The sequence below is a fragment of the Corythoichthys intestinalis genome, chromosome 9, assembly GCF_030265065.1.
Source record: "Corythoichthys intestinalis isolate RoL2023-P3 chromosome 9, ASM3026506v1, whole genome shotgun sequence".
In the NCBI taxonomy this organism is placed as follows: Eukaryota; Metazoa; Chordata; class Actinopteri; order Syngnathiformes; family Syngnathidae; genus Corythoichthys; species Corythoichthys intestinalis.
In genome coordinates, this window is record NC_080403.1 from 44,404,685 (window position 1) to 44,426,735 (window position 22,051).

General features: G+C 39.3%; 1 protein-coding gene across 2 annotated transcripts in view; it reads left to right on the forward strand.

Moving 5' to 3' along the window:
• The window catches only part of rims4 (regulating synaptic membrane exocytosis 4), a 44,909-nt gene extending 31,312 nt beyond the window's left edge, over nucleotides 1–13,597 (forward strand). For both annotated transcript variants that reach the window (XM_057846545.1, XM_057846546.1), the window contains 4 exons: nucleotides 2,558–2,670; nucleotides 9,788–9,889; nucleotides 10,091–10,230; nucleotides 12,077–13,597. In XM_057846545.1, coding sequence (XP_057702528.1) covers nucleotides 2,558–2,670; nucleotides 9,788–9,889; nucleotides 10,091–10,230; nucleotides 12,077–12,295 — 574 coding nt within the window. In that variant the 3' untranslated portion in view covers nucleotides 12,296–13,597. The remainder of the gene's footprint in view (nucleotides 1–2,557; nucleotides 2,671–9,787; nucleotides 9,890–10,090; nucleotides 10,231–12,076) is intronic.
• The last annotated feature ends 8,454 nt before the right edge of the window (nucleotides 13,598–22,051 follow it).

Here is a 22,051-nt window from a genome sequence, read left to right on the forward strand (position 1 = left end):
AGTTCTTTAAAAATCAAACAATGTGATTTTCTGTTTTTTTTTTTCACATTCTGTCTCTCATGGTTGAGGTTTACCCATGTTGACAATTACAGGTCTCTTTAATATTTTTAAGTGGGAGAACTTGCACAATTAGTGGTTGACTAAATACTTATTTGTCCTACCGTACGTATAACAAAACTTAAAAAGGCTATTCACAAGATTTTATGCTAGATGCACAAAAATCACCAAATGCTGAGATAATCACCTATATTTTTAGGATCAATAGCAATATTTAACGCATCATATAGGTTTTTGCCCGAAATAGTGACTTAGTTTTTCAATTAGCAGAATTTTGACATAAGTTTTCAACAGCTAATAAATCACTCAATTTTCACACGTGAAACTTAATACTGTCAGGCCGAGACGACGAGGCGGACTCAGTTGCAGAGGTTCAGGCAAAACCTTTTATTTTGAAAACACAGGTTCTTCCGCTGACATGCGGGGATGAGAAAAATGTACAAACAAAAGCTCTCCAACGGAGGAATAAGTCAGGGCAACCACAATCAAAGTTCAAACAAAAATGCACTCCAAAAGGGAGGAAAAGGCAAAAACACAAAACGCTCCAAATGGAGGAAAAAGTCAAGATGGCTAAGATCAAAAAGGTTCAAACACAAAGTGCTCCAAATTGAGGATAATATTCAGGATCACTATGACAAGCTATGGCGAGAGGCTGATGTGGCTGACCATTGAAGAAAGACACTTCTGCACCTGACAAGGGGAACTAGGGCATTATATACACACAAGGTAATGGGGAACAGGTGGAAACAATAGGTGATTAGATGACAAGAGGAAGGGCAAGTACACGACTATGAAGCGGGTGAAGCCTTCAAAATAAAACAGGAAGCGACGTGGCATGACAAATGCTTGAGGAAACATGCAAAATCATCTTAATTTTACTCAACAAAAGCAAATTTTTGCATTTTTCTGTATACAATCAAAACTTATTTTGGTTGAATTCCAATGTCACTATTGCCTTAGCACGTCTTGATCTCATCGTTTTTAAATTGAAATGTTACATAAAGTGAAACATGTAAAAGCCTTTTTTTTTTGTATGGACACAGAAATGTCGAAATTACTAGGTTTTTTTTCTTTACTAAAAAACGGGCTTGGCTGAAAATTGCCTGATTATTTGAATGTAAAGGTACACTATCGTGCATGAATACAAAATCCAACATGGTGGCCATCACAAAACAAAGAGCTTTTTAAGCTGAAAATTATTGTAAATAAATGCATAAATCCCAGAATTTCTATAGATATGAACGTAAAACAGTCTAGATTCTTGGTTAAAAACAACAACAAAAAAACATAAAAACGGGCATTTATCATTCATTTAACGTAAATATTTTAAGTTAAAGTTACGTTAATTTTTTCCATTGATTTCATTTTTTTCCCCAACGTTTCAAAGTGCATGCATGGTGCTATTTTATATAATTACTGTGAATTATTGACTAAATCATTCTTGAGACACTCCTGCCTGCTTGTATGCACTAAAACTTTCATCCTGTTTCCACCTAAATCCGGCGTTAGCACTTAGTGTGTGTTTTAGTTTATCTCAGTGAAAGCTGCCATGATGCTCTGCCTGGCCTAGCCCCCTACGGGAAGCTGTGGCGCAATGTCTGTAGGAGCTGTCTCCTAAACTGATAGTGAAGTCAATGATTTTGGTTTGAAATAGACATCTTAAGGTCTTGTTGGCATTATTAGGGCTTATTATTTGTCTTTTTAAAAATTCAGCCCCTGGAGTCCGTTTCAGTTAGCAAGATAAAATTTGGTAGACAAGTCAATCATGGGTAGACCCACAAAAAAGTCTCAATAATTTATGCTTTAAAAGACACAATAAGTCCAATAGTTCGGTTTGAAGCAGAAATCCTGACGTCTTACTCGACGTTACCAAAGATTACTTATTTAGTTAAAAAAAAAATTCAGTCCGTGAAGCCATTTTGACTCAGTAAAATAAAATTTGGTCAACATTTCTACCCTGAAGAGACCCACCCGAAATTCCCAAGAAGTTATACTTGAAATGACACAGGAAGTTCAGTATTTTTGATTTAAGTAGCCATTTTGCGCAGTCTTGTCAGCCAGTTTTCACACTTTGTGTTTAAAAACTCAGCCCCTGAAGCCATTTTGATTCAGCTACATAAAATATGGTAGTAATATCTATCATGAATAGACCCACTCAAAAGTTTTAAGAAGTTAGGCCTTAAAATGTATAAAGAGGCTGATGTGATTACAGCTGGCTAGTGTTTTTCTGCTAAACGAGTGCACTTGACAACTGTAAAATATTCAAATGCGGACAGCAAAGACGCTAATCTTAGCATAAACGACTAATCTGGGCTAAGTGATTTTATCGCAGCGAGACTGTAAATTATTCACTAACGACTGCCAAGATACTCTGAGCTTAATTAAAACGCCGGTCTGATTTCTTCTTCCTCTGCCAGAACCCTCTCGTAAATATCCCGAAAACATTTGCCGACGTCTGAAAACGACTGACTTTGCATGTCTGACTTTGTATTTTTTGCAGCCTCAACTACAGCGGCGTGTGCCTGGCCTCCGATGCCCAGTTCAGCGATTTCCTGGACGGGATGGGACCGGCGCAGTTCGTTGGCCGGCAGACGCTGGCCATGACGTCCATGGGTGAGTGGGACCGTTAGCAGTTAGATTGTTAGCACCTTGATTTGCAATACAGGGGGCAGTCGAAGTGTTAATTTAGGTTTCCTAATCTGAAGACTCCGCAATTCTCCTTGTTTGGAAAACGTCATGTAGCTCTAGCGCCCAAAACACGGTCCCATCTGCTTGGTCGTCCTGGAAGTGGGTCACTTTTTCCCCTGGCAGAAACTCGGCGTTCATGGCCAAACAACACGGACAGAACTGGGTCCAGTCTGTAATTACATAACAGCACTCAGCTCAGAATAGTCAGCTTGGCGTTTATCTGAAAGTAGGAAGCAGAGGGAGCAAAAAAAAAAAAAAATCCTCATATTCCAAAATCGGGACTTGAGTATGAGTGCAGTTTCCCATGAAGTAAAGTTGTGGTGAAAAAATGTTAATTCTTAGAACATACTGTGGGGAGAATAAGTATTTAGTCAACCACCAATTGTGCAAGTTCTCCGACTTGAAAAGATTAGAGGCCTGTTATTGTCAACATGGGTAAACCTCAACCATGAGAGACAGAATCTGGAAAAAAAAACAAAAAATCACATTGTTTGATTTTTAAAGAACTTATTTCCAAATTAGAGTGGGAAATAAGTATTTGGTCACCTACAAACAAGCAAGATTTCTGGCTGTCAAAGAGGTCTAACTTCTTCTAACGAGGTCTAACGAGGTCTAACGAGGCTCCACTCGTTACCTGTATTAATGGCACCTGTTTTAACTCATTATCGGTATAAAAGACACTTGTCAGTCACACTCCAAACTCCACTATGGCCAAGACAAAAGAGCTGCCGAAGGTCACCAGAGACAAAATTGTAGACCTGCACCAGGTTGGGAATAGGTAAAACACTTGGTGTAAAGAAATCAACTGTGGAAGCAATTATTAGAAAATGGAAGACATACAAGACCACTGATAATCTCCCTCGATCTGGGGCTCCATGCAAGATCTCACCCCGTGGCGTCAGAATGATAACAAGAATGGTGAGCAAAAATCCCAGAACCACACAGGGGGACCTAGTGAATGACCTACAGAGAGCTGGTACCACAGTAACAAAGGCTACTATCAGAAACACAATGCGCCGCCAGGGACTCAAATCCTGCACTGCCAGACGTGTCCCCCTGCTGAAGCAAGTACAGGTCCAGGCCCGTCTGCGGTTCGCTAGAGAGCATTTGGATGATCCAGAAGAGGACTGGGAGAATGTGTTATGGTCAGATGAAACCAAAATAGAACTTTTTGGTAGAAACACAGGTTCTCGTGTTTGGAGGAGAAAGAATACTGAATCGCATCCGAAGAACACCATACCCATGGTGAAGCATCGGGGTGGAAACATCGCGCTTTGGGGCTGTTTTTTTGCAAAGGGACCAGGACGACTGATCTGTGTATAGGAAAGAATGAATAGGGCCATGTATCGAGAGATTTTGAGTGAAAATCTCCTTCCATCAGCAATGGCATTGAAGATGAGACGTGGCTGGGTCTTTCAGCCTGACAATGATCCCAAACACACAGCCAGGGCAACAAAGGAGTGGCTTCGTAAGAAGCATTTCAAGGTCCTGGAGTGGTCTAGCCAGTCTCCAGATCTCAACCCCATAGAAAATCTGTGAAGCGAGTTGAAAGTCCGTGTTGCCCAACGACAGCCCCAATACATCATTACTCTAGAGGAGATCTGCATGGAGGAATGGGCAAAAATACCAGCAACAGTGTGTGAAAAGCTTGTGAAGCGTAACAGAAAACGTTTGGCCTCCGTTATTGCCAACAAAGGGTACATAACAAAGTATTGAGATGAGCTTTTGGTATTGGCCAAATACCGGTACTTATTTTCCACCATGATTTTCAAATTAATTCTTAAAATAAAATCAAACAAAGTGATTTTCTGTTTTTTTTTTCCCCTCCATATTCTGTCTCTCAAGGTTGACATTTACCCATGTTGACAATTACAGGCCTCTCTAATATTTTCAAGTGAGAGAACTTGCACAATTAGTGGTTGACTAAATACTTATTTGCCCCACTGTGTACCTTAACTTGGAGTGGGAACTGAATACCAGTTGATATGATACAATTTACAAAGCTCACAATCAATCAATCAATCAATCAATCAATCAATCAATCAATAAATCAATCAATCAATCAATCAATCAATCAATCAATCAATCAATCAATCAATCAATCAATCAATCAATCAATCAATCAACACTACCAACTTTTCAGGATGCTCAAATTGTCCCCACCAACTTTGAAGCAACCTTAGTTGCATTTTATAATGAGTTCAGTTATATAGATTATTTCGATTGCCTCCCCATATGTTGTAAGGATACAATTGACCCTACCATTATTAAGTGAATTATTTTGCTGAATGTGCTAGTCCATTTTTTCCCCCTCAAACACTCACGTTTGCTTGGCTGATGACCCCCCCCCCTCCCCCACATACACACACGCACTGACCCGACAACATGTCGCCAACATGCCGCCTCATCCGTCCCCTTTAAAGAGAAGGGATACTTGAAGTTTTTTTCAGCCAGCAGCACCCACTGTAAGTAATGTTAAAAGATGTCAATGTTATGTATGTGGGGAACACACCACTAATTTTGCTACTGAAATTTTGCTACAACCTGCATCACAGTTTGCATAACTTTAAACTGTGTGAATTTGCTAACCTGCAAAACTCCAGTAGGAAGCTGCTTAGAGGGAAGTGTCCTCCACTTTTGTATGACTTTTCTGCTGTTAACGTTAATTAAACTGTGACACATACAGTGAACCGAGGTTTACCCCCTTCTAACAGATTTTCATTTTTGTTTTGTTTATGTGGTGTTACAGCAACACTTGGTCACTTTTCAGTTTTGGTCGAGTTTAGCGACACTGGTGGACAAAAGCGGTGGTCTAAACTAATCATTACACAGGCGTTAGTAGTTAGGAGGGAAAAACAGTTTTTGACTGTGGCTTAGTGTAGGGTGCAGGAAAGCATTTTGTTTGTTTGGTTTTAAATATGTTTTTGAGTCTTTTGGTTTGCTACTTTGGAAGAAATGCTTTTGAGTTGTTACAAGACGCCAGCAAAATAAACTATTGGAACTGAGACATGGACTTGCTTTGTTGCTTCGTTTCTTCAACTGCACTGGGCGCACGTCATCATCACAAACTCCTAACTATCATCCAATTCTTGACTGGGAATAGGGCTTAATCAGTGCAATAATAATAATAATGATAATAATACATTTGTGTTGCTTCGTTTCTTCAACTGCACTGGGCGCACGTCATCATCACAAACTCCTAACTATCATCCAATTCTTGACTGGGAATAGGGCTTAGTCAGTGCAATAATAATAATAATGATAATAATACATTTTATTTGAAAGCGCCTTTCTGGCACTCAAGGTCACCGTACAATCATTTAAAACATTTAAACAAATTAAAAAGTAAGAAAAATAAAGTGTAGAATGTTTAACGCAAATTTAAAATAATAAAAGAGATGTGAGGGCAGTAAAAAAAAAAAAAAAAAAAAAAAAAAGAAAAAAAGACCAGAAATCCTCTCTGTGCTTTATGATTGCTGCCAACTTGGAATAAATTGTCAGTTTGTGTTTCGAAGCCTTTTTCCAGCTTTTAAAATGGAGCCAGTACAAGGGGTTAAGACTAATGTGAACATGTGGAGTTTGGCCTTTTGGCCGGGTTTTCGGGTTTCCGCCGGCCCGGGTCGTTGGAATTGCGCTAGCATGGTTTGGCTGGCGTGATTCCGGCAATCTGGCTAAAAGGTCAGATTCCTTCACACTTCAATTGGATTAAGTGTCTACTAGTGATAAACTAGTGACAAAGTCATTTAAATTCACAGCAGAACGACGTTTGGGCGCCACATCATTGTCAGTGGCACTGAAAAAAATGCTAAAATTCAATTCAATTCAATTCCATTTTATTTGTATAGCCCTAAATCACAACAAGGTTGTCTCAAAGAGCTTTGCAGAGGCAATATGATACACAATCAGAAACAGCAAATGAAGCAAACAAAGATGAATAAATAAAGTTCAAGTCCTGGGCATCCCCCATCCTTAGACCCTCAATGTCGGCAACAAAAAACTCCAAAAACTCCAGAGTCTTTGGGAGAAAATGAGAAACCTTGGGGAGTACCACAGTCAGGAGAGATCCACTCCCAGGACGGATGGACAGGACGCACCCGGACTGCCAATGGGAATTAGCAGGCGAAGTTACAGTCCGTAAAGATGCAGTGGAGTAAAGGAACAAGAACAGGTCCATCTAGCCAGATGAGACGGGGGTAGCAACGAGGACGTCCATCCGGCCAGGGGTCCGGACAGTCAGGAGGCGGCAGCTGAAAAATAGCCCCTCCCCAGAGGGGGGAGGGGAAAGGGGACACCGGGCGACTAGTGATGAAGAGACTAGACAACTAGATAATAACATTGGAAAATAGAAATAAAGTAAGACAAGTGGTCGGTAGAGTGAGGAAAAAGGAGATAGAACTCAGTGGCTGTACTTCCCCCAGCATTATAGCTTCTAGTGCAGCTTAGACTAAACTGTGAGTCTACTCCGACTTCAACTTGCCTGACCATAAGCTTTGTCAAATAGGAGCGTTTTTAATCTAATCTTAAATGTGCAGACTGTCTTGGCGTCTTTAATATTAGCTGGAAGCTGATTCCATAAAATGGGCTTGGTGGCTAAAGGCTCTAGCTCCGACAGTACTTTTAGAAACCCTGAGAACTACCAGTAGACCTGCATTCTGAGAGCGGAGTGTTCTGTTGGGGCGGTATGGAACTAGAGCATCAGTGAGATAAGATGGCCCCAACCCATTAATGGTCTTAAATGTAAGAAGGAGGATTTTAAATTTAATTCTAAACTCGACTGGAAGCCAGTGAGGGGCCGGAGCACAGGGATGATGTGCTCTCTTCTATTGGTTCCTGTTAAAAGTCTTGCCTCTGCGTTTTGGACTAGTTGAAGACCTTTTAGAGAACTTTTAGGACAAGCTGCAAGTAGGGAGTTACAGTAATCCAATCTTGATGTAACGAACGCGTGAATTAATTTTTCTGCATCGTTTTTAGATAAAATATTTCTAATTTTGGCTATGTTGCGCAGGTGAAAGAAGGCCGCTCTGCAGGTTTGTTTAATGTGAGCTTTAAACGATAAGTCAGGGTCGAATAGAACTCCTAGGTTTTTAACTGTGGTGCTGGAGGCTACACTTACATTGTCCAGAGTGACTATCTGGACAGCTAAAGAGTCTCTCACACTTTTCGGGCCTATTATAAGGACTTATGTCTTTTCAGGGTTAAGTAGAAGATAGTTAGTGCTCATCCATGTATTTATATCTCGGACGCAGGTGCTTAGTTTTTCCACTTGCCTGATCTGCTCAGGTTTAATTGATAAATACAGTTGTGTGTCGTCAGCGTAACAATGAAAGTTAATGCTATGTTTTCTGATGATATTACCTAGAGGAAGCATATACAGGATAAACAAGATGGGCCCGAGGACCGATCCTTGCGGCACACCATAACTAACTCTAGAGTACGGTGATGATTGCTGGTTTACATTGACAAACTGGTACCTATTAGATAAATATGATTTAAACCAGCAGAGGGCTGCTTCTCTAACGCCTATGCCACATTCTAGTCTCTGCAATAAGATATTATGGTCGATTGTGTCAAAGGCTGCACTCAGGTCCAACAGAACCAGGATCGAGACTAATCCAACATCAGCGGCTAGTAACAAGTCATTAGTTACTTTGAGTAATGCAGTTTCAGTGCTATGATGAGCTCGAAAGCCAGACTGGAAATGTTCAAATAAACTATTGTCCTGTAGGTGCTGACAGAGCTGTTTAATTAGCACTCTTTCAAGGACTTTGGAGAGAAATGGTAGATTAGAGATTGGTGTATAATTGGCCAAGAAATCAGGGTCAAGAGTAGGTTTTTTCAAAAGCGGTTTAATAACAGCTAGGGCTGTCAAAATTATCGCGTTAACGCGCGGTAATTAATTTTTAAAATTAATCATGTTAAAATATTTGACGCAATTAACGCACATGTCCCGCTCAGACAGTATTCTGCCTTTTGGTAAGTTTTACAGCAAGGCTTTTTGTGCTGTCTAACAGCGAACTCTTGTGGTCCCTTTGCGACATGGTTTATTGTTTTCTTGCCAGTTCAACAATGGCTGCACGACGTCTCGGGCTGACGCCTACGTTGTAATGTTGTGCTTACATGATCCTTGGACAAGATTTGTCCGTAAGTAAGGTTGTTGTAAAGAATGTACATATTATGTTAGTAAGCGAAATGTTATATTTTTTGTATGAGACGCTTTTTTTTTATGTTTAGTGAACCTATATAGCGTGCTAAGCTAACGTTGTTGCTAATGCAATGCTTGTGTACTTTTTTTTGTTGTAGTTTTACGACGGTCTAAAGAGGACAATGGTTTGAGGCCATTTTATTAATAAATCAGATGAAAAAGGAAGAAGTCTGATTATTAAGGCGTCGTTCACTAGCTGTCTAGCTTTGGAAAAAGTAGACGCTTCGGAGTGAGGACAGCATAGAAGGATTTAAATGACAGTAGAATGAAATGCCAACTACAGTCCTTATTACCGTATGTTGAATGTATATATCCATCTTGTGTCTTATCTTTTCATTCCAACAATTTATTTTACAGACTATATATATAATTTATAGAAAAATATGGCATATTTTATAAATGGTTTGAATTGCGATTAATTGCGATTAATTACGATTAATTAATTTTTAAGCTGTAATTAACTCGATTAAAAATTTTAATCGTTTGACAGCCCTATTAACAGCATATATAAAGGACTGCGGCACGTGGCCAGTAACTAATGAGGTATTTATTATATTTAGGATAATATCAATACAGTAGTTAGAGGCAGGGTGTCTTTAAAAAGTTTGGTTGGGAACGGGTCTAGGAGGCACGTTGATGGTTTGGAGGACATTATAATTGAAATTACATCGATTTGGTAATATCGTCCTTTATTATGAAGACAAGTGCAAAATCAAATTCACTCCATGAAATCACCACATATTTGCAGTGACCAGCGGTAGTGCAAAACAAATAAATTACTGAGTATTGATACTTTTTGATAACTGTCATAATGTCATGATTGTAATGGCTTCTATCCAGGTGACGTGGAGATCGGCCTGATGGAGAGGAACGGAGGTCTGGAGGTGGAGGTGGTCCAGGCGAGAGGACTCACCATGAAAGTGGGCTCCAAGGGGCCTCCCGGTAATTCCCCGAATGCCACAGGTTCATTGTGTAACAAAAAAACTATTAAATCTGCACGGTTGCATAATATGCTATGCGGCGGCATTGCATAAGAACAAAGCGTACTGGGCCAAAAAGGATAAACAAAGCATTAAAAATAAAGAGGATAACCTGAACTTTTTTTTCTATTGATGTTTTATTGTCATATTTTGACTTTTTTAGCGGCCTACATTAAAGTCTACCTGCTGGAGAACGGCGCCTGCGTAGCCAAGAAGAAAACCAAATCAGCCAGGAAGTCCTTGGACCCTCTTTACAACCAAGTGCTGGTCTTCTCCGAGAGCCCACAGGGGAAGGTGGTCCAGGTACGATGAAACGTGTTTACCAGCAAATATTCATAGTTCGTGGCAGAGATGCACTAAGTAGTGATTGAGTCATGTTCTCTTAGGAAAAGCTTAAAATGTCCACTTCAAACTTAACTGCCAGACTTTCAGTCAGATTTGGGGCATGGCTTCTTGAGACTTTTTTTTTGGGTCTACCCATGACGAACTTGTCACCCAAGCCATCGAATTCACTATCAGTTGACGGCAAAAGGGGCACGGGACAGCTCCATAGGGGGCCTATTTTCAAAAACTTAAAATTCAAATATTTTCAAAACCAAAGCTGTTAGTGACCTAAACCCAAAACAGGCACCTTTAGGCATATATGAGTCTCCATGAGCAGCGGCATCTAAAAAATTCTAAGTTGTCCCTTAATAAAATCTTGATATAACTGTTTTTTTATATTAGCCACTTAAAATGGCTATAAAATTATCAGTTTTCAAAAAAAATAAAATAAAATTTAAGTACTAATGGAAGCTGCTAGCAAGAGCCTAAAATGCCCACTTCAAACCAAAAATGGCAGACTTTCGGTGTGTTTTTCAGCATGGCTTCTTGAGACTTTTTTGTGGCTCTCCTTGTCATAAACTTGTCTACCAAGTTTTATGTGGACGTGTCAAACAGGCTTCAGGGGCTGAATTTTTCAACAAATTTGAATATTCCTGGGAACACTTAGAAACAGCATAAAATGTTCACTTAAAGGCAAAATAGCAGACCTTAAGTGTGTTTTTTAAGCATGACTTCTTGAGACTTTTTTGTGGTTATCCTCATAAATGACATTTCTGCCAAATTTCACATTGCCAAGGTAAACTGGTTTCGAGGGCTGAATTTCCGAAAAAAAAAAAAATTAAGTACTAATGGAAACTGCTAGCAAGAGCCCACTTCAAGCCAAAATGGCACACCTTCAGTGTGTTTTTCAACATGACTTCTTGAGGCACTACTTGCGATAAACATGTCTGCCAAGTTTTATGTGGACAAGTCAAACAGGCTTCAGGGGCTGAATTTTTCAAAAATATTGAAGTACTAATGGAAACTGCTAGCAAGAGGCTAAAATGCCCACTTCAAACCAAAATGGCAGACTTTCGGTGTGTTTTTCAGCATGGCTTTCTGAGACTTTTTGCGGCTCTATTCGTGATAAACTTGTCTACCAAGTTTTATGTGGACAAGTCAAACAGGCTTTTGGCTGAATTTTTCAACAAATTGCAATACCCCTGGAAACACTTAGAAAGAGCATAAGAGGCCCATTTAAACGCAAAATGGCAGCCCTTTGGTGTATTTTTGAGCATGACTTCTTAGACTTTTCTGTGGGTATCCTCATAATGGACATGTTTGCCAAATTTCACATTGCCAAGTTATACTGGCTTCGAGGGCGGAATTTTTCAAAACATTTAAGTACTAATGGAAACGGCTAGCAAGAGGCTAAAATGCCCACTTCAAACCAAAATGGCAGACTTTCAGTGTGGTTTTCAGCATGGCTTCTTGAGACTTTTTTGTGGCTCTACTTGTGATAAACTTGTCTGCCAAGTTTTATGTGGACAAGTCAAACAGGCTTTAGGGGTTTTTTTTTCAACAAATTTGAATACCCTGAAAACTCTTAGAAAGAGCATAAAATGCCCACTTAAAGGCAAATGGCAGACTTTCGGTGTGTTTTTGAGCATGACATCTTGAGACTTTTTTGTGGGTATCCTTACAATGGACATGTCCTCCAAATTTCATTTTGCAAAGTTAAACTGGCTTCAAGGGTTGAATTTTTTAACCCAATAAAGCAACCATGGTTACTCTCCAACATGAACCTAAAATGTGTGTGTTCTTGTAATCTTTTTATTGTTGCTAGCTGATTGTTTGGGGCAACTACGGGCGCATGGAGCGCAAATGCTTCATGGGGGTGGCCCGCATCCTATTGGAGGAGCTGGACCTGAGCAGCACGGTGATTGGCTGGTACAAGCTGTTCCCTACCTCGTCCATGGTGGAGCCCACCAGCGCCCCCCTCATGCGGCACTCGTCGCAGATGTCACTGGAAAGCGCCGTGGGGCCATGTTGCGAGCGACCCTGAGAGTCAAGCCTCCTCCTGCCTTGTGAGGCACATTCGGGACTCGCCGAACGTTTCCCGGCCTGTCTTTTGGGACCACTCTGACGAGGATGCCGCCTCCCGTTTGGACCAACTTCACGCTGCAGGCTCAGCATCTATCAACCACATCGTCGTCGTCTACCGCAGTCTCGTCTTTTTTGTTTGCAGTTCTCAAACCAGGGGAACATTTATATTCAAAAAAGCTTCGGCTATGTCATAGTTTTAAGGTGACAAATTTAGAATTTTTACAAGTAATTTAAGAAAGTACTGAAAGTGACCAAATCAAAATGTCCAAAATATTGAAGCTACGTTACAACTGGCTTGAAAATCAACTTGCAAAATTTTGAGGACCCCAGTTTGAGAACCACTGTTTGATTTTCATTAACGTGTCCACGTGAACTGCTTGTTACCCACGCTTTACTTTTTTTTTTAATACCCAGTCGCCATCCAAACTACAGTAGTAATATTTGAATGTAAAGTTTGTCCGACAATGTAGCTGTGTGCTAGCAACAAAAAGGGGGGTGTTGGGGGGTAACTACAGGAATGTTACATGCAAAGTGTACATGTATTTTACATTTGTAGATAAAACCATTTACAAAATGTGAAAAAAACTGATTTGGAATGCGAAAAACCCAAAAATGTTTTTTTTTTTCAAAAAAATTAAGTAAACACATTCACAAAAGTGAAAACCTAAAATGCAATTGGAATATTAATTAAAAAAATATATAAAAACAAATGAAATGTACACAATTAAAGTTACACACAAATGTATTGAAAAAATTGATTTCACATAATTTAAATTTACTAATGAATGTACACATTTATGAAAGTATAATTAAAATTTACCAAAGCAGGACAGTAAAAAATGTACAAAATCCAAAGTAATTTACATGGATAAGAAAAAGCCATTTACGAAACAATGAAAAAAAAAATACAAAAAAATAAAACAGTAAAATAACAAAAGAGTACAAAAAAGTGTTAATAAATTTTAATAAATCTCCCAAAACTAACAAATAGTTTAAAATTGTAAAAATATGAAGTTAAAATGAGTGAACAAAAGTATGAAATATATATATATATGTGTATATACTGGACTGTCTCAGAAAATTAGAATACACAATATTCTAATTTTCTGAGACAGTCCTGTATATTGTTCTATGTAAAGGACGTCAGCCAAGGTTGGCCCCCCACATTTTTACCACGCCAAATCTGGTCCCCTTTGCAAAAAGTTTGGACACCCCTGCTTTAAATGGTGGATTAATGTACAGGACTGTCTCAGAAAATTAGAATATTGTGTATTCTAATTTTCTGAGACAGTCCAGTATATATATATATATATATATATATATATATATATGAACATATATTACAGTAAAATAAATCAAATAAAAAATTGTAAACATAAATAAAAACAACTTGCATAAACCAAAATTACTAGCACAACTTAAAAAAAAGAAGACATTTTTAAAACTAAACTTAAAAATATAATTCCTAAACTTAAAAAAATAATGCCCAAACTCAAACAGTGAATAAACACATTTAGAATCAAAACAAAAGTTTTAAAAAATGGATCAATTTTCGAACATTTACAAAAATAACGACTGAAGGAACTAATAATTTAAAATATTAGAACACGTTTACAAAACCAACTCATTTAAGGACCAAAAAGTGTGACGTAGTTTAGTTTAAAGAAAAATTCCTTCTCAAGATTTCATTTAACGCTTTCTTTAGCGAGAATGAATTTTTAAGAAATTAACCGAAACAAATTAAAAACTGAATTTAAAAAAAGCACAAAGAAACCCTTAACTACAGCATGAACATAAATTTCAAAAAGTCAAAAACTTCCCAACATCAACGTGCTGTTTCCGTGCTAATGTTAGCGAAAATCATCGCATTGACCGCTAAAATATACTCCAAAATTTTTCGTCTTGTGCTTTGTTGTTTCGTTTTAATCGGACGAGCGATCATGTAGCGTTTTAGAAAGCTCGTCTGAAAAACCTCGTAGCATTTTCGTTCTCGTCACCTGTTTATCTAAGTTCCTAGCTACCCGCTAACCGTCGTTAATGTGCCAACTTTGACCAGCAAGTGTCTTTCTTCGTTTCATCATCATTTAATTTCGGGCACTTTAGAAAATTTGGTGTAAATATTTCCGATTGCGCGCCAAAGGATGTCGCCAGGGAATGCTAGCTCGTCGCATTAGCCGCTAGCACCTGCATGCAGTCCGGCATGGTGAGGCCAAGCTAACGGACAAGACACAATGTAGCATTTCTTTTAGAACTGGGAGTACTGACAGTTACAACGGAGTTTTAGGGGCTAACAAAGAAAGAAAAAAATAGGACTACGAGAATTGTCATATTAGAATACTACAAGATCGTAACATTAGTACGGCAAAAAAATTGCAATATTACGAGATTAACGTCGTAATATTCCATTCCATATGTACAACAGTCATGTGAAAAAATTAGGAAACCCCATTAAATATTCAGTTCTTTATTAAGAAATGTTCACATATCAATGTCTGATCTTGTTTTTCTTTATCTATGGAAAAGAAAGTGATTTAAATGCAGGTAAACAACAGAAATTAACATTGTCTTACTCATTAAACTAAATATATCAACAAAAATGCATATTCTAACTGAGGAAAAAGTTAGGACACCCTACCACTTAATAGCTAGTGTTACCGTCTTTGGCTGAAATAACTTCAGTGAGACACCTTTTGTAGCCATCTACTAGTCTTTGACATGGGTCTAAAGAAAGTTTGCCCCACTCCTCAATGCAGAATACTTTCAACGGTGCATGACTGTTGAAGTGAGAGAAAACAGCATGGTGAGATCAAAGGAGCTGTCTGAGGCCTTCAGAAAGAAGACTGTAGACGCTTATGATTTTGGTAAGGGATTTCAAAAGATCTCAAAAGAATATCAAATGTGCCATTCCATTGTCCGGAAAATAGTCTACAAGTGGAGGACATTCAAAACAACTGCCAACATGCCCAGGTCTGGCCGTCCAAGCAAGTTCACCCCAAGAGCAAACCGCAAGATCCTAACAGAAGTTTGCCTGGCACAGCCAGACTATTCTCCCTGTATTTTTCAAACACTGTGAGAAATAATCTGGGACCCAGCCCATTAGCGGCCTCTCGAGCACGGTACAAAATCAATCGTCCAATCAGATTCGTTTATTTGCGTGACGTGTTCTTAACGAGTAACGTCACTCTTGCGCGCCGAAAGTCGTCTCTACAACAACACAGATGGCGAATGGGAGAGCCGAGAATATGTTCCCATCCGCGGTAAAACCAGTTTTAAATTACCAAAAACACATCGAAAAAAGTCATTGACAACAGTCAACATGGCTCGCGCTAGCCATGTTGAATAAACTTCTTCATTCTCCGCTCACGCTAATTACTTGTCGCGTTAACAACGTCAAGTCTGCCCGTCGCTGATTGGTCCACTCCGCTGTCTGTTTACTGTGGCTAGCTCCGCCTTCAGAATTTGATCCGCCGGACGGTCGCCAAACTCAACCGCTGGAACGGCGGTGAGTCTGGTATACCAGGCAGAAACGAAGTCTCAAAAACCCTAAAATGTCATCACGGGACCTACAACAAGCTCTTGCTACAGTTGATGTGAAAGTGCATGCCTCTACAATCAGAAAGAGACTACACAAATTTAACATTCATTGGAGATGTGCAAGGAGGAAAACTTTGCTCTCCTAGAAGAACATGAAGGCCAGACTGAAGTTTGCCAGAGTGAATGTAGACAAAGACCAGGACTTCTGGGATAATGTTCTTTGGACAGATGAATCTATAATTGAATTATTTGGACACCAGAACAGAGGACATGTTTGGCGTAAACCAAGACAGCATTCCAGGAAAAGAACCTCATACCAACTGTAAAGCATGGAGGTGGAAGTGTCATGGTTTGGGGATGCTTTGCTGCAGCAGGACCTGGGCAGGTCACCATCATAGAATTCACCATGAATGCTATCGTGTATTAGAGGGTGCTTGAGGAACATGTGAGATCATCTGTGGAAAAAAATCTGTGAAAAAGCTGAAGCGAAATTGGATCCTGCAACATGGCAATGACCCAAAACATACCAGTAAATCCACCCAAGGATGGTTGAAAAGAAATGGAGAGTCCTGGAATGGCCGTGTCAAAGCCCAGATCTTAGTCCCATTGAGATGCTGTATGGTGCTGTACAAGCAAGAAACCCCTCAAACATCTCACTGTTGAAGTATTCTGCGTTGAGGAGTGGCGCAAACTTTATTCAGACCGATGTCAAAGACTGATAGATGGCTACAAAAAGCGTCTCACTGAAGTTATTTCGGCCAAAGAGGGGACCACTAGATATTAGGTGGTAGGGTGTCCTAACTTTTTCCTCAGTTAGAATATGCATTTTTGTTGATATATTTAGTTTAACGAGTAAAACAATGCTATTTTTTGTTGCTTAGCTGTAATTAAATCACTTTCTTTTCCAGAGGTAAAGAAAAACAAGATCAGACATTGATATGTGAACACTTCTTTATAAAGAACTGAATATTTGATGGGGTGTCCTAATTTTTTCAAATGACTGCATGGATGCAGTTCAACTAATGTTGCAAAATTAGCTGCTAATAGCGGCTATTGCTACGCTGTCTATGTTAAAATCGACAATATTGAGAGCATCTCGCGTTTTAGAATCAGTTTTACAAATAGGGAAATCCTTCATCTTTTGGCTCATCAACATCGAATTATATTCAATAGAAAAATTTATACTAATACTTTGTCATAACCCCCAGCTAAAGTAAAATATTCCAGGCAAAGTACGTATGGGCTAATTTAGCTAAATTAGGCGCATTGCATCCATACATACTTTTTTCTTGCAGTAATGCTAAGACTTTAATCTAGTAATATTACAATTTTTTTTCGTACTAATACTGCAATGTTATTCTTGTGATTTTACGACATTAAACTCATGGTTCTATATATTTTGGGGGGGGCCCAGTACTCCATCGTAGGGAGTGATGAGTTAAAACGAATTAAGAGTTGCGCTCGTATCTCAAGGCAGCATCGTACTTGAAGCAACATTTTTGTTTGTTACATCCGAACGAATTCCGGCCTCAGGTTCGCCAGTAGCAGCACTGCAGGGAAATTATTATTATTGTTATGATTCCTATGATTATTATACTCAAAAAAATCGTAAGCTACATTGTGATAAGCAATAAAAACCCCAAACTGCCGTCACTATGGCAGTTTTTCCAACGTCCGCGCCCATGCTAACATGCTAGCCTGTAGCTTCATCGTTCTACTAGCATATGACGTCACTGCTTTATTTTTTTAACAATGCAAAAAAACATAACTATGATAAACACAAGATGTAGATGTTATTATATAAATATTTAATTCGTTCGCAGCGAATGAGTTAGTGTATTTAATTTCAAATATTTAAAAGTTTTGTGCCAAAACATTTTCTTAAAAAAATCCCGTTTACAGACAATTTGTTATACTTTTTAATTATCGTTATTACGATGACAAACTCACCTGATGTTAGCTGTTAGCAACAAATGTAGCAACAACAGGAAAAACAAGTTTTTAAAGTCAGAACGAGAAAACATTTCACGACAATAATCGTAATTGTTACCTTCAAACATCACCTTCTGGTTGTTTTTCTTTTTTAAACAATTTTCTTCCTAAAAGGGCAAAATTTCACTTGAATGTCAAACTCTTTTAATTTGGTTAAGGCAGTCGAGGCCTTGGAGTTCGGTTTTAGCGCTAAAACATGACGCGGAGGCCTTACACACAAAAATTCAAACCACGATCATGCGCAGGTATCGAATACATCAATCAAACCAACGATTCCTAACAAAGGTAATTTTTTTCAACTTGTTTATTGATTGTTTGGATGCACATGACCACATTTTGTGACTTGGATTAAATAAAGTACAAAGAAATACACAATAAATCCCAAAAAACATGTGTTTATTGCTTGTTTTTCCCATTCAATAATCAACATTCAATAATCAACATTGCAATAGATACGATTGTCCCAATAAGTTACCCAGGGTTAATAAATACAGAGTTTTGTTAACCTTCTGTGGTGGCATGACAAAAAAATTTCAACACTCAAACGAAAAACATATTTTTGTGTGAATTTAGTATTGGAAAACCATCGTCAAATTCTACTTTGGGATGTTTTCATGATTATTACTGTTGATATAACCCGTGATCGGGAGGTCATACTGGGATGAACTTGAGTTTTATCCTAGAATTCGTAGGGTAAAGCTCTCCAATGGTAGCTTCTGGATCATCTTACTACATTGGAGAATGTACGAATTAATATTTTTTTCCTCAGTCCTCGAAAGATTACCGATCGGTTCTGGTGGAATAACTTTGAACAGGTTCATCCCGGGTCCTTCTACAATGCCAGAAAGTGTTAACTGATACTATGGCCCATGGATCATTACCACGATCAGCAGATAGGTACTGTTGATATAACTTTTGATCAGGAGGTCATACAGGGATGACTTTGAGTTTTATCCTAACATTCATAGGGTAAAACCTTCCAACGGTACCATCAGCATCCTTTTAGGACTTCAGGAAGTATACAAGCTAATATTTTTCCGCAGTCCTAAAGTAATTACTGATTGGGATAACTTGAGCCCCTTTCACATACACTAAAACACCGTTTAAATCTCAGGTTTTAAACAGGCAGGCCTTGTATGTGAAAGCAATTTCCCGGGTTGCGTCTGAGTATAATGTACATGTCTTAGTATACTGTCCGGGACTTTCCCGGGATGAGGCGTATGTGAACGCAAGTGTTAAATTCCCGGGTCACAGCATGATGGCTGATGACATTAATATCATGGCGGGCCGATTGTCACTTTCTCTTTCTTCGCAGTAAGACGAAAAGTGGTAAATAAACATCGCAATTATCAACATAGCAAGCTGGAAATAGCTAAACTAAACTGAAAACATAATGCATGGTAAATGGACAGTACTTATATAGCGCATTTATCTACATGGTTACCATGCCCAAAGCGCTTTACATTAGCACACATTTACCCTTTCACGCAGAAATTCACACACCAATGGTCTTGCTGCCATGCAAGGCACTGCCAACCCATTAGGAGCAAATTAGGGTTCAATGCCTTGCCCAAAGCCACTTCGAAAGTGGGCAGTTGTAGCTGGAAATTGAACCGCTGACCTTTCGGACAAAGGACAACTCCAGCGACCAACTGCACCACGGCCGCCCATAATGAAATTAAATTGCTACTGGATTGTAGAGCCAAGGAAGAGAATCCATTGTCCATCTTTGGAAATGTACATGTTAGGGTCCGCAGCTGCGGAAACAAGGTTGTATCTCAAAGCACAAAACAACGGAGGGATGCGTTCAAGGGTTTATTAAATACAAACAAAAATACACGCGATCGCGAAAAAGGGGGAATAACACAATGGGTCCGTGACAGTAGGTCGACTGGGATCAATGATACTAACCTAAGTGGTAGGCAGAGCGCTAATAAGAAAACAAAACTAATACACTTAAATCCCAGCACAACGTAGGGGATTTCAAAACAAGGGTGGCCGATGAACAACCTAGCAAATGCATGAGATTCGAGAGCACAAGGTGCCGAATGGCGACCAGCAAGTTATTATCTCAGCACCCTTCTCTTGGATTGCCTGGGCTTAAATACAGTCTTGATAAGCGTGAATTGGCTGCAAGTGCGACTTTGGGAACGCTCCCAAAAACCGGCTCTGTAACAAAACATGATTTGACCAACATTGTGACAGCCGATGCCGACCATAAATTAAGCAATATGCGGGTTATAAAAGTGTGCCAGCAGCCCTTCCCGCACAGAGAGTGCCAATGAGCAACACGGGACAAGTCTGTGAAAGTGTCCAACCCCCGTCATTCCCGGAATATCTCTACTTGCGTGAAAGCAATGACGCAAGTAAATCCTGCGTAACCTTACAACGGAATTTACCAGGATATGTTTTTGGATAGGTACCTACCGGGTCTGTCTACAAGGCCTGAAAGTGTGTGAACTGATAGTAGGGATTGTTTCAGCAGTCATTAGCAAATTACTATGATCTACAGATTGTTTCCGTTGATGTAACTTTTCATTGGATGGTAATACAGGGATGAACTTCAGTTTTATCCTTACATTTGTAGGGTAAAGATTTCCAACTGTAGCATCCTTTTACGACTTCAGTAAGTTTACAAACTTAGATTTTTCTGTACTCCTCCTGATTACCGATCATTACTATTGAAAAGTAACTTTTGAACTCAGAATTCTTGATGATTTTTTATGTTTCGAGCAACATTTGTAAGTGTATGTTTGCAGTGGTACCACTTGCCTTGTTATACAGGGTGTGGCAGAGCAACTTGCTTATTTAGATCTGGTGTCCTGAAGCGATGGTTGCTCTGAGGATGGTAGGGGTAGAGTTATTTGAGAGGGTTGGGATTAAAGTTTGGTTCTTAATGTACGTTATTTATTTATTCATTTATTTTTTCCAGGAACCCCAGTGAGCATCATGGAGCGGACTAAGTTGGAACGCGCTTTCGCTGTTGAGGCTTTTTTTTTTTCAAGGGGTCGTTCGATTATCGCAACGCAACGTGCATTCCGTAGACTTTTCAATGTTGCCCCCCATGGTCATGTTCCTGGCCAGCAGTCGATAGTTTCATGGGCAAACAACTTCAGGGAAACGGGTGATGTAAAGAAAAAGAGACCTGGCCTCCCACGAACAGCAAGGTCACCCCAAAACGGTGTGAGACAATCTATTTTGAGATCTCCCTGATGATCTGCCCGCAGACATGAATCTGCTCTTGAGTTGTCTGTAAAAGTAAACATGCGCTGTTGAAGTCCTGAAAACCCCAGAGAACTTCATCAACGTCCTCTACACGTACTATGTGTAACTGTTTGGTGTGCGAGTTGACATAATTGGCCCATGTTTTTTTTTGTTGTTGTTTTTTTTTAAGAAAACGAACAAGCAGTATCAGTGACATCTGACCGTTATGTCAACATGATCAATGAGTGTTTCCTGCCAACACTGAACCAGATGAGTTTGGAACGGGTGGCAATATTGAAATGTCTACGGAATGCACGTTGCATTAGCGATGATTGAGCGACCGCTTGAAAAAAATGCCTCAACAGCGAAAGCGCGTTCTAACTTCATCCACTCCATGATGATATCTGGGGTTCATGAAAAATAAACACAAAATAAATAACGCACGATAAGAACCAAACTTTAAGCCCCACCCTCTCAAATAAGTCCATCCCTACCATCCTAAGAGCAACCACTGCTTCAGGGCGCCAAATTTAAATAAGCAAGTTGCTCTGCCCTACCCTATATTACATTGGGAACTGAGCGAATTCATGTTTTGGCTCTTCCAGCTGTCAAAACTGTCTAAATTTTGGAGCAAGAACTCATATATTTGGCATGTAACCCAACATTTGCATGGGTTGAGCTCTCCAACAGTACTTCTTGTATAGTTCTACATCACTGCAAAGTGCACAAATTGACCATTTGGACGGTTACTGCAGTCCGTAGTTTATAACTGCAATCAGCAGAACAGACCAGAAGCTCATAAAGTGAAGAATTTTAGCATCCATCCACACATTATTTGTTTCTACGGTCCCTGAAAGAATAGCTACGTACTACATTGAATATAGCTTTTGAATTGAGATAACTATCTTGCAATTCTACAAAAATAAGAGATACAGATGAGCTTTTTAATAGTAAGAGATAGTCCTTCAATGACATTGCATTCCCG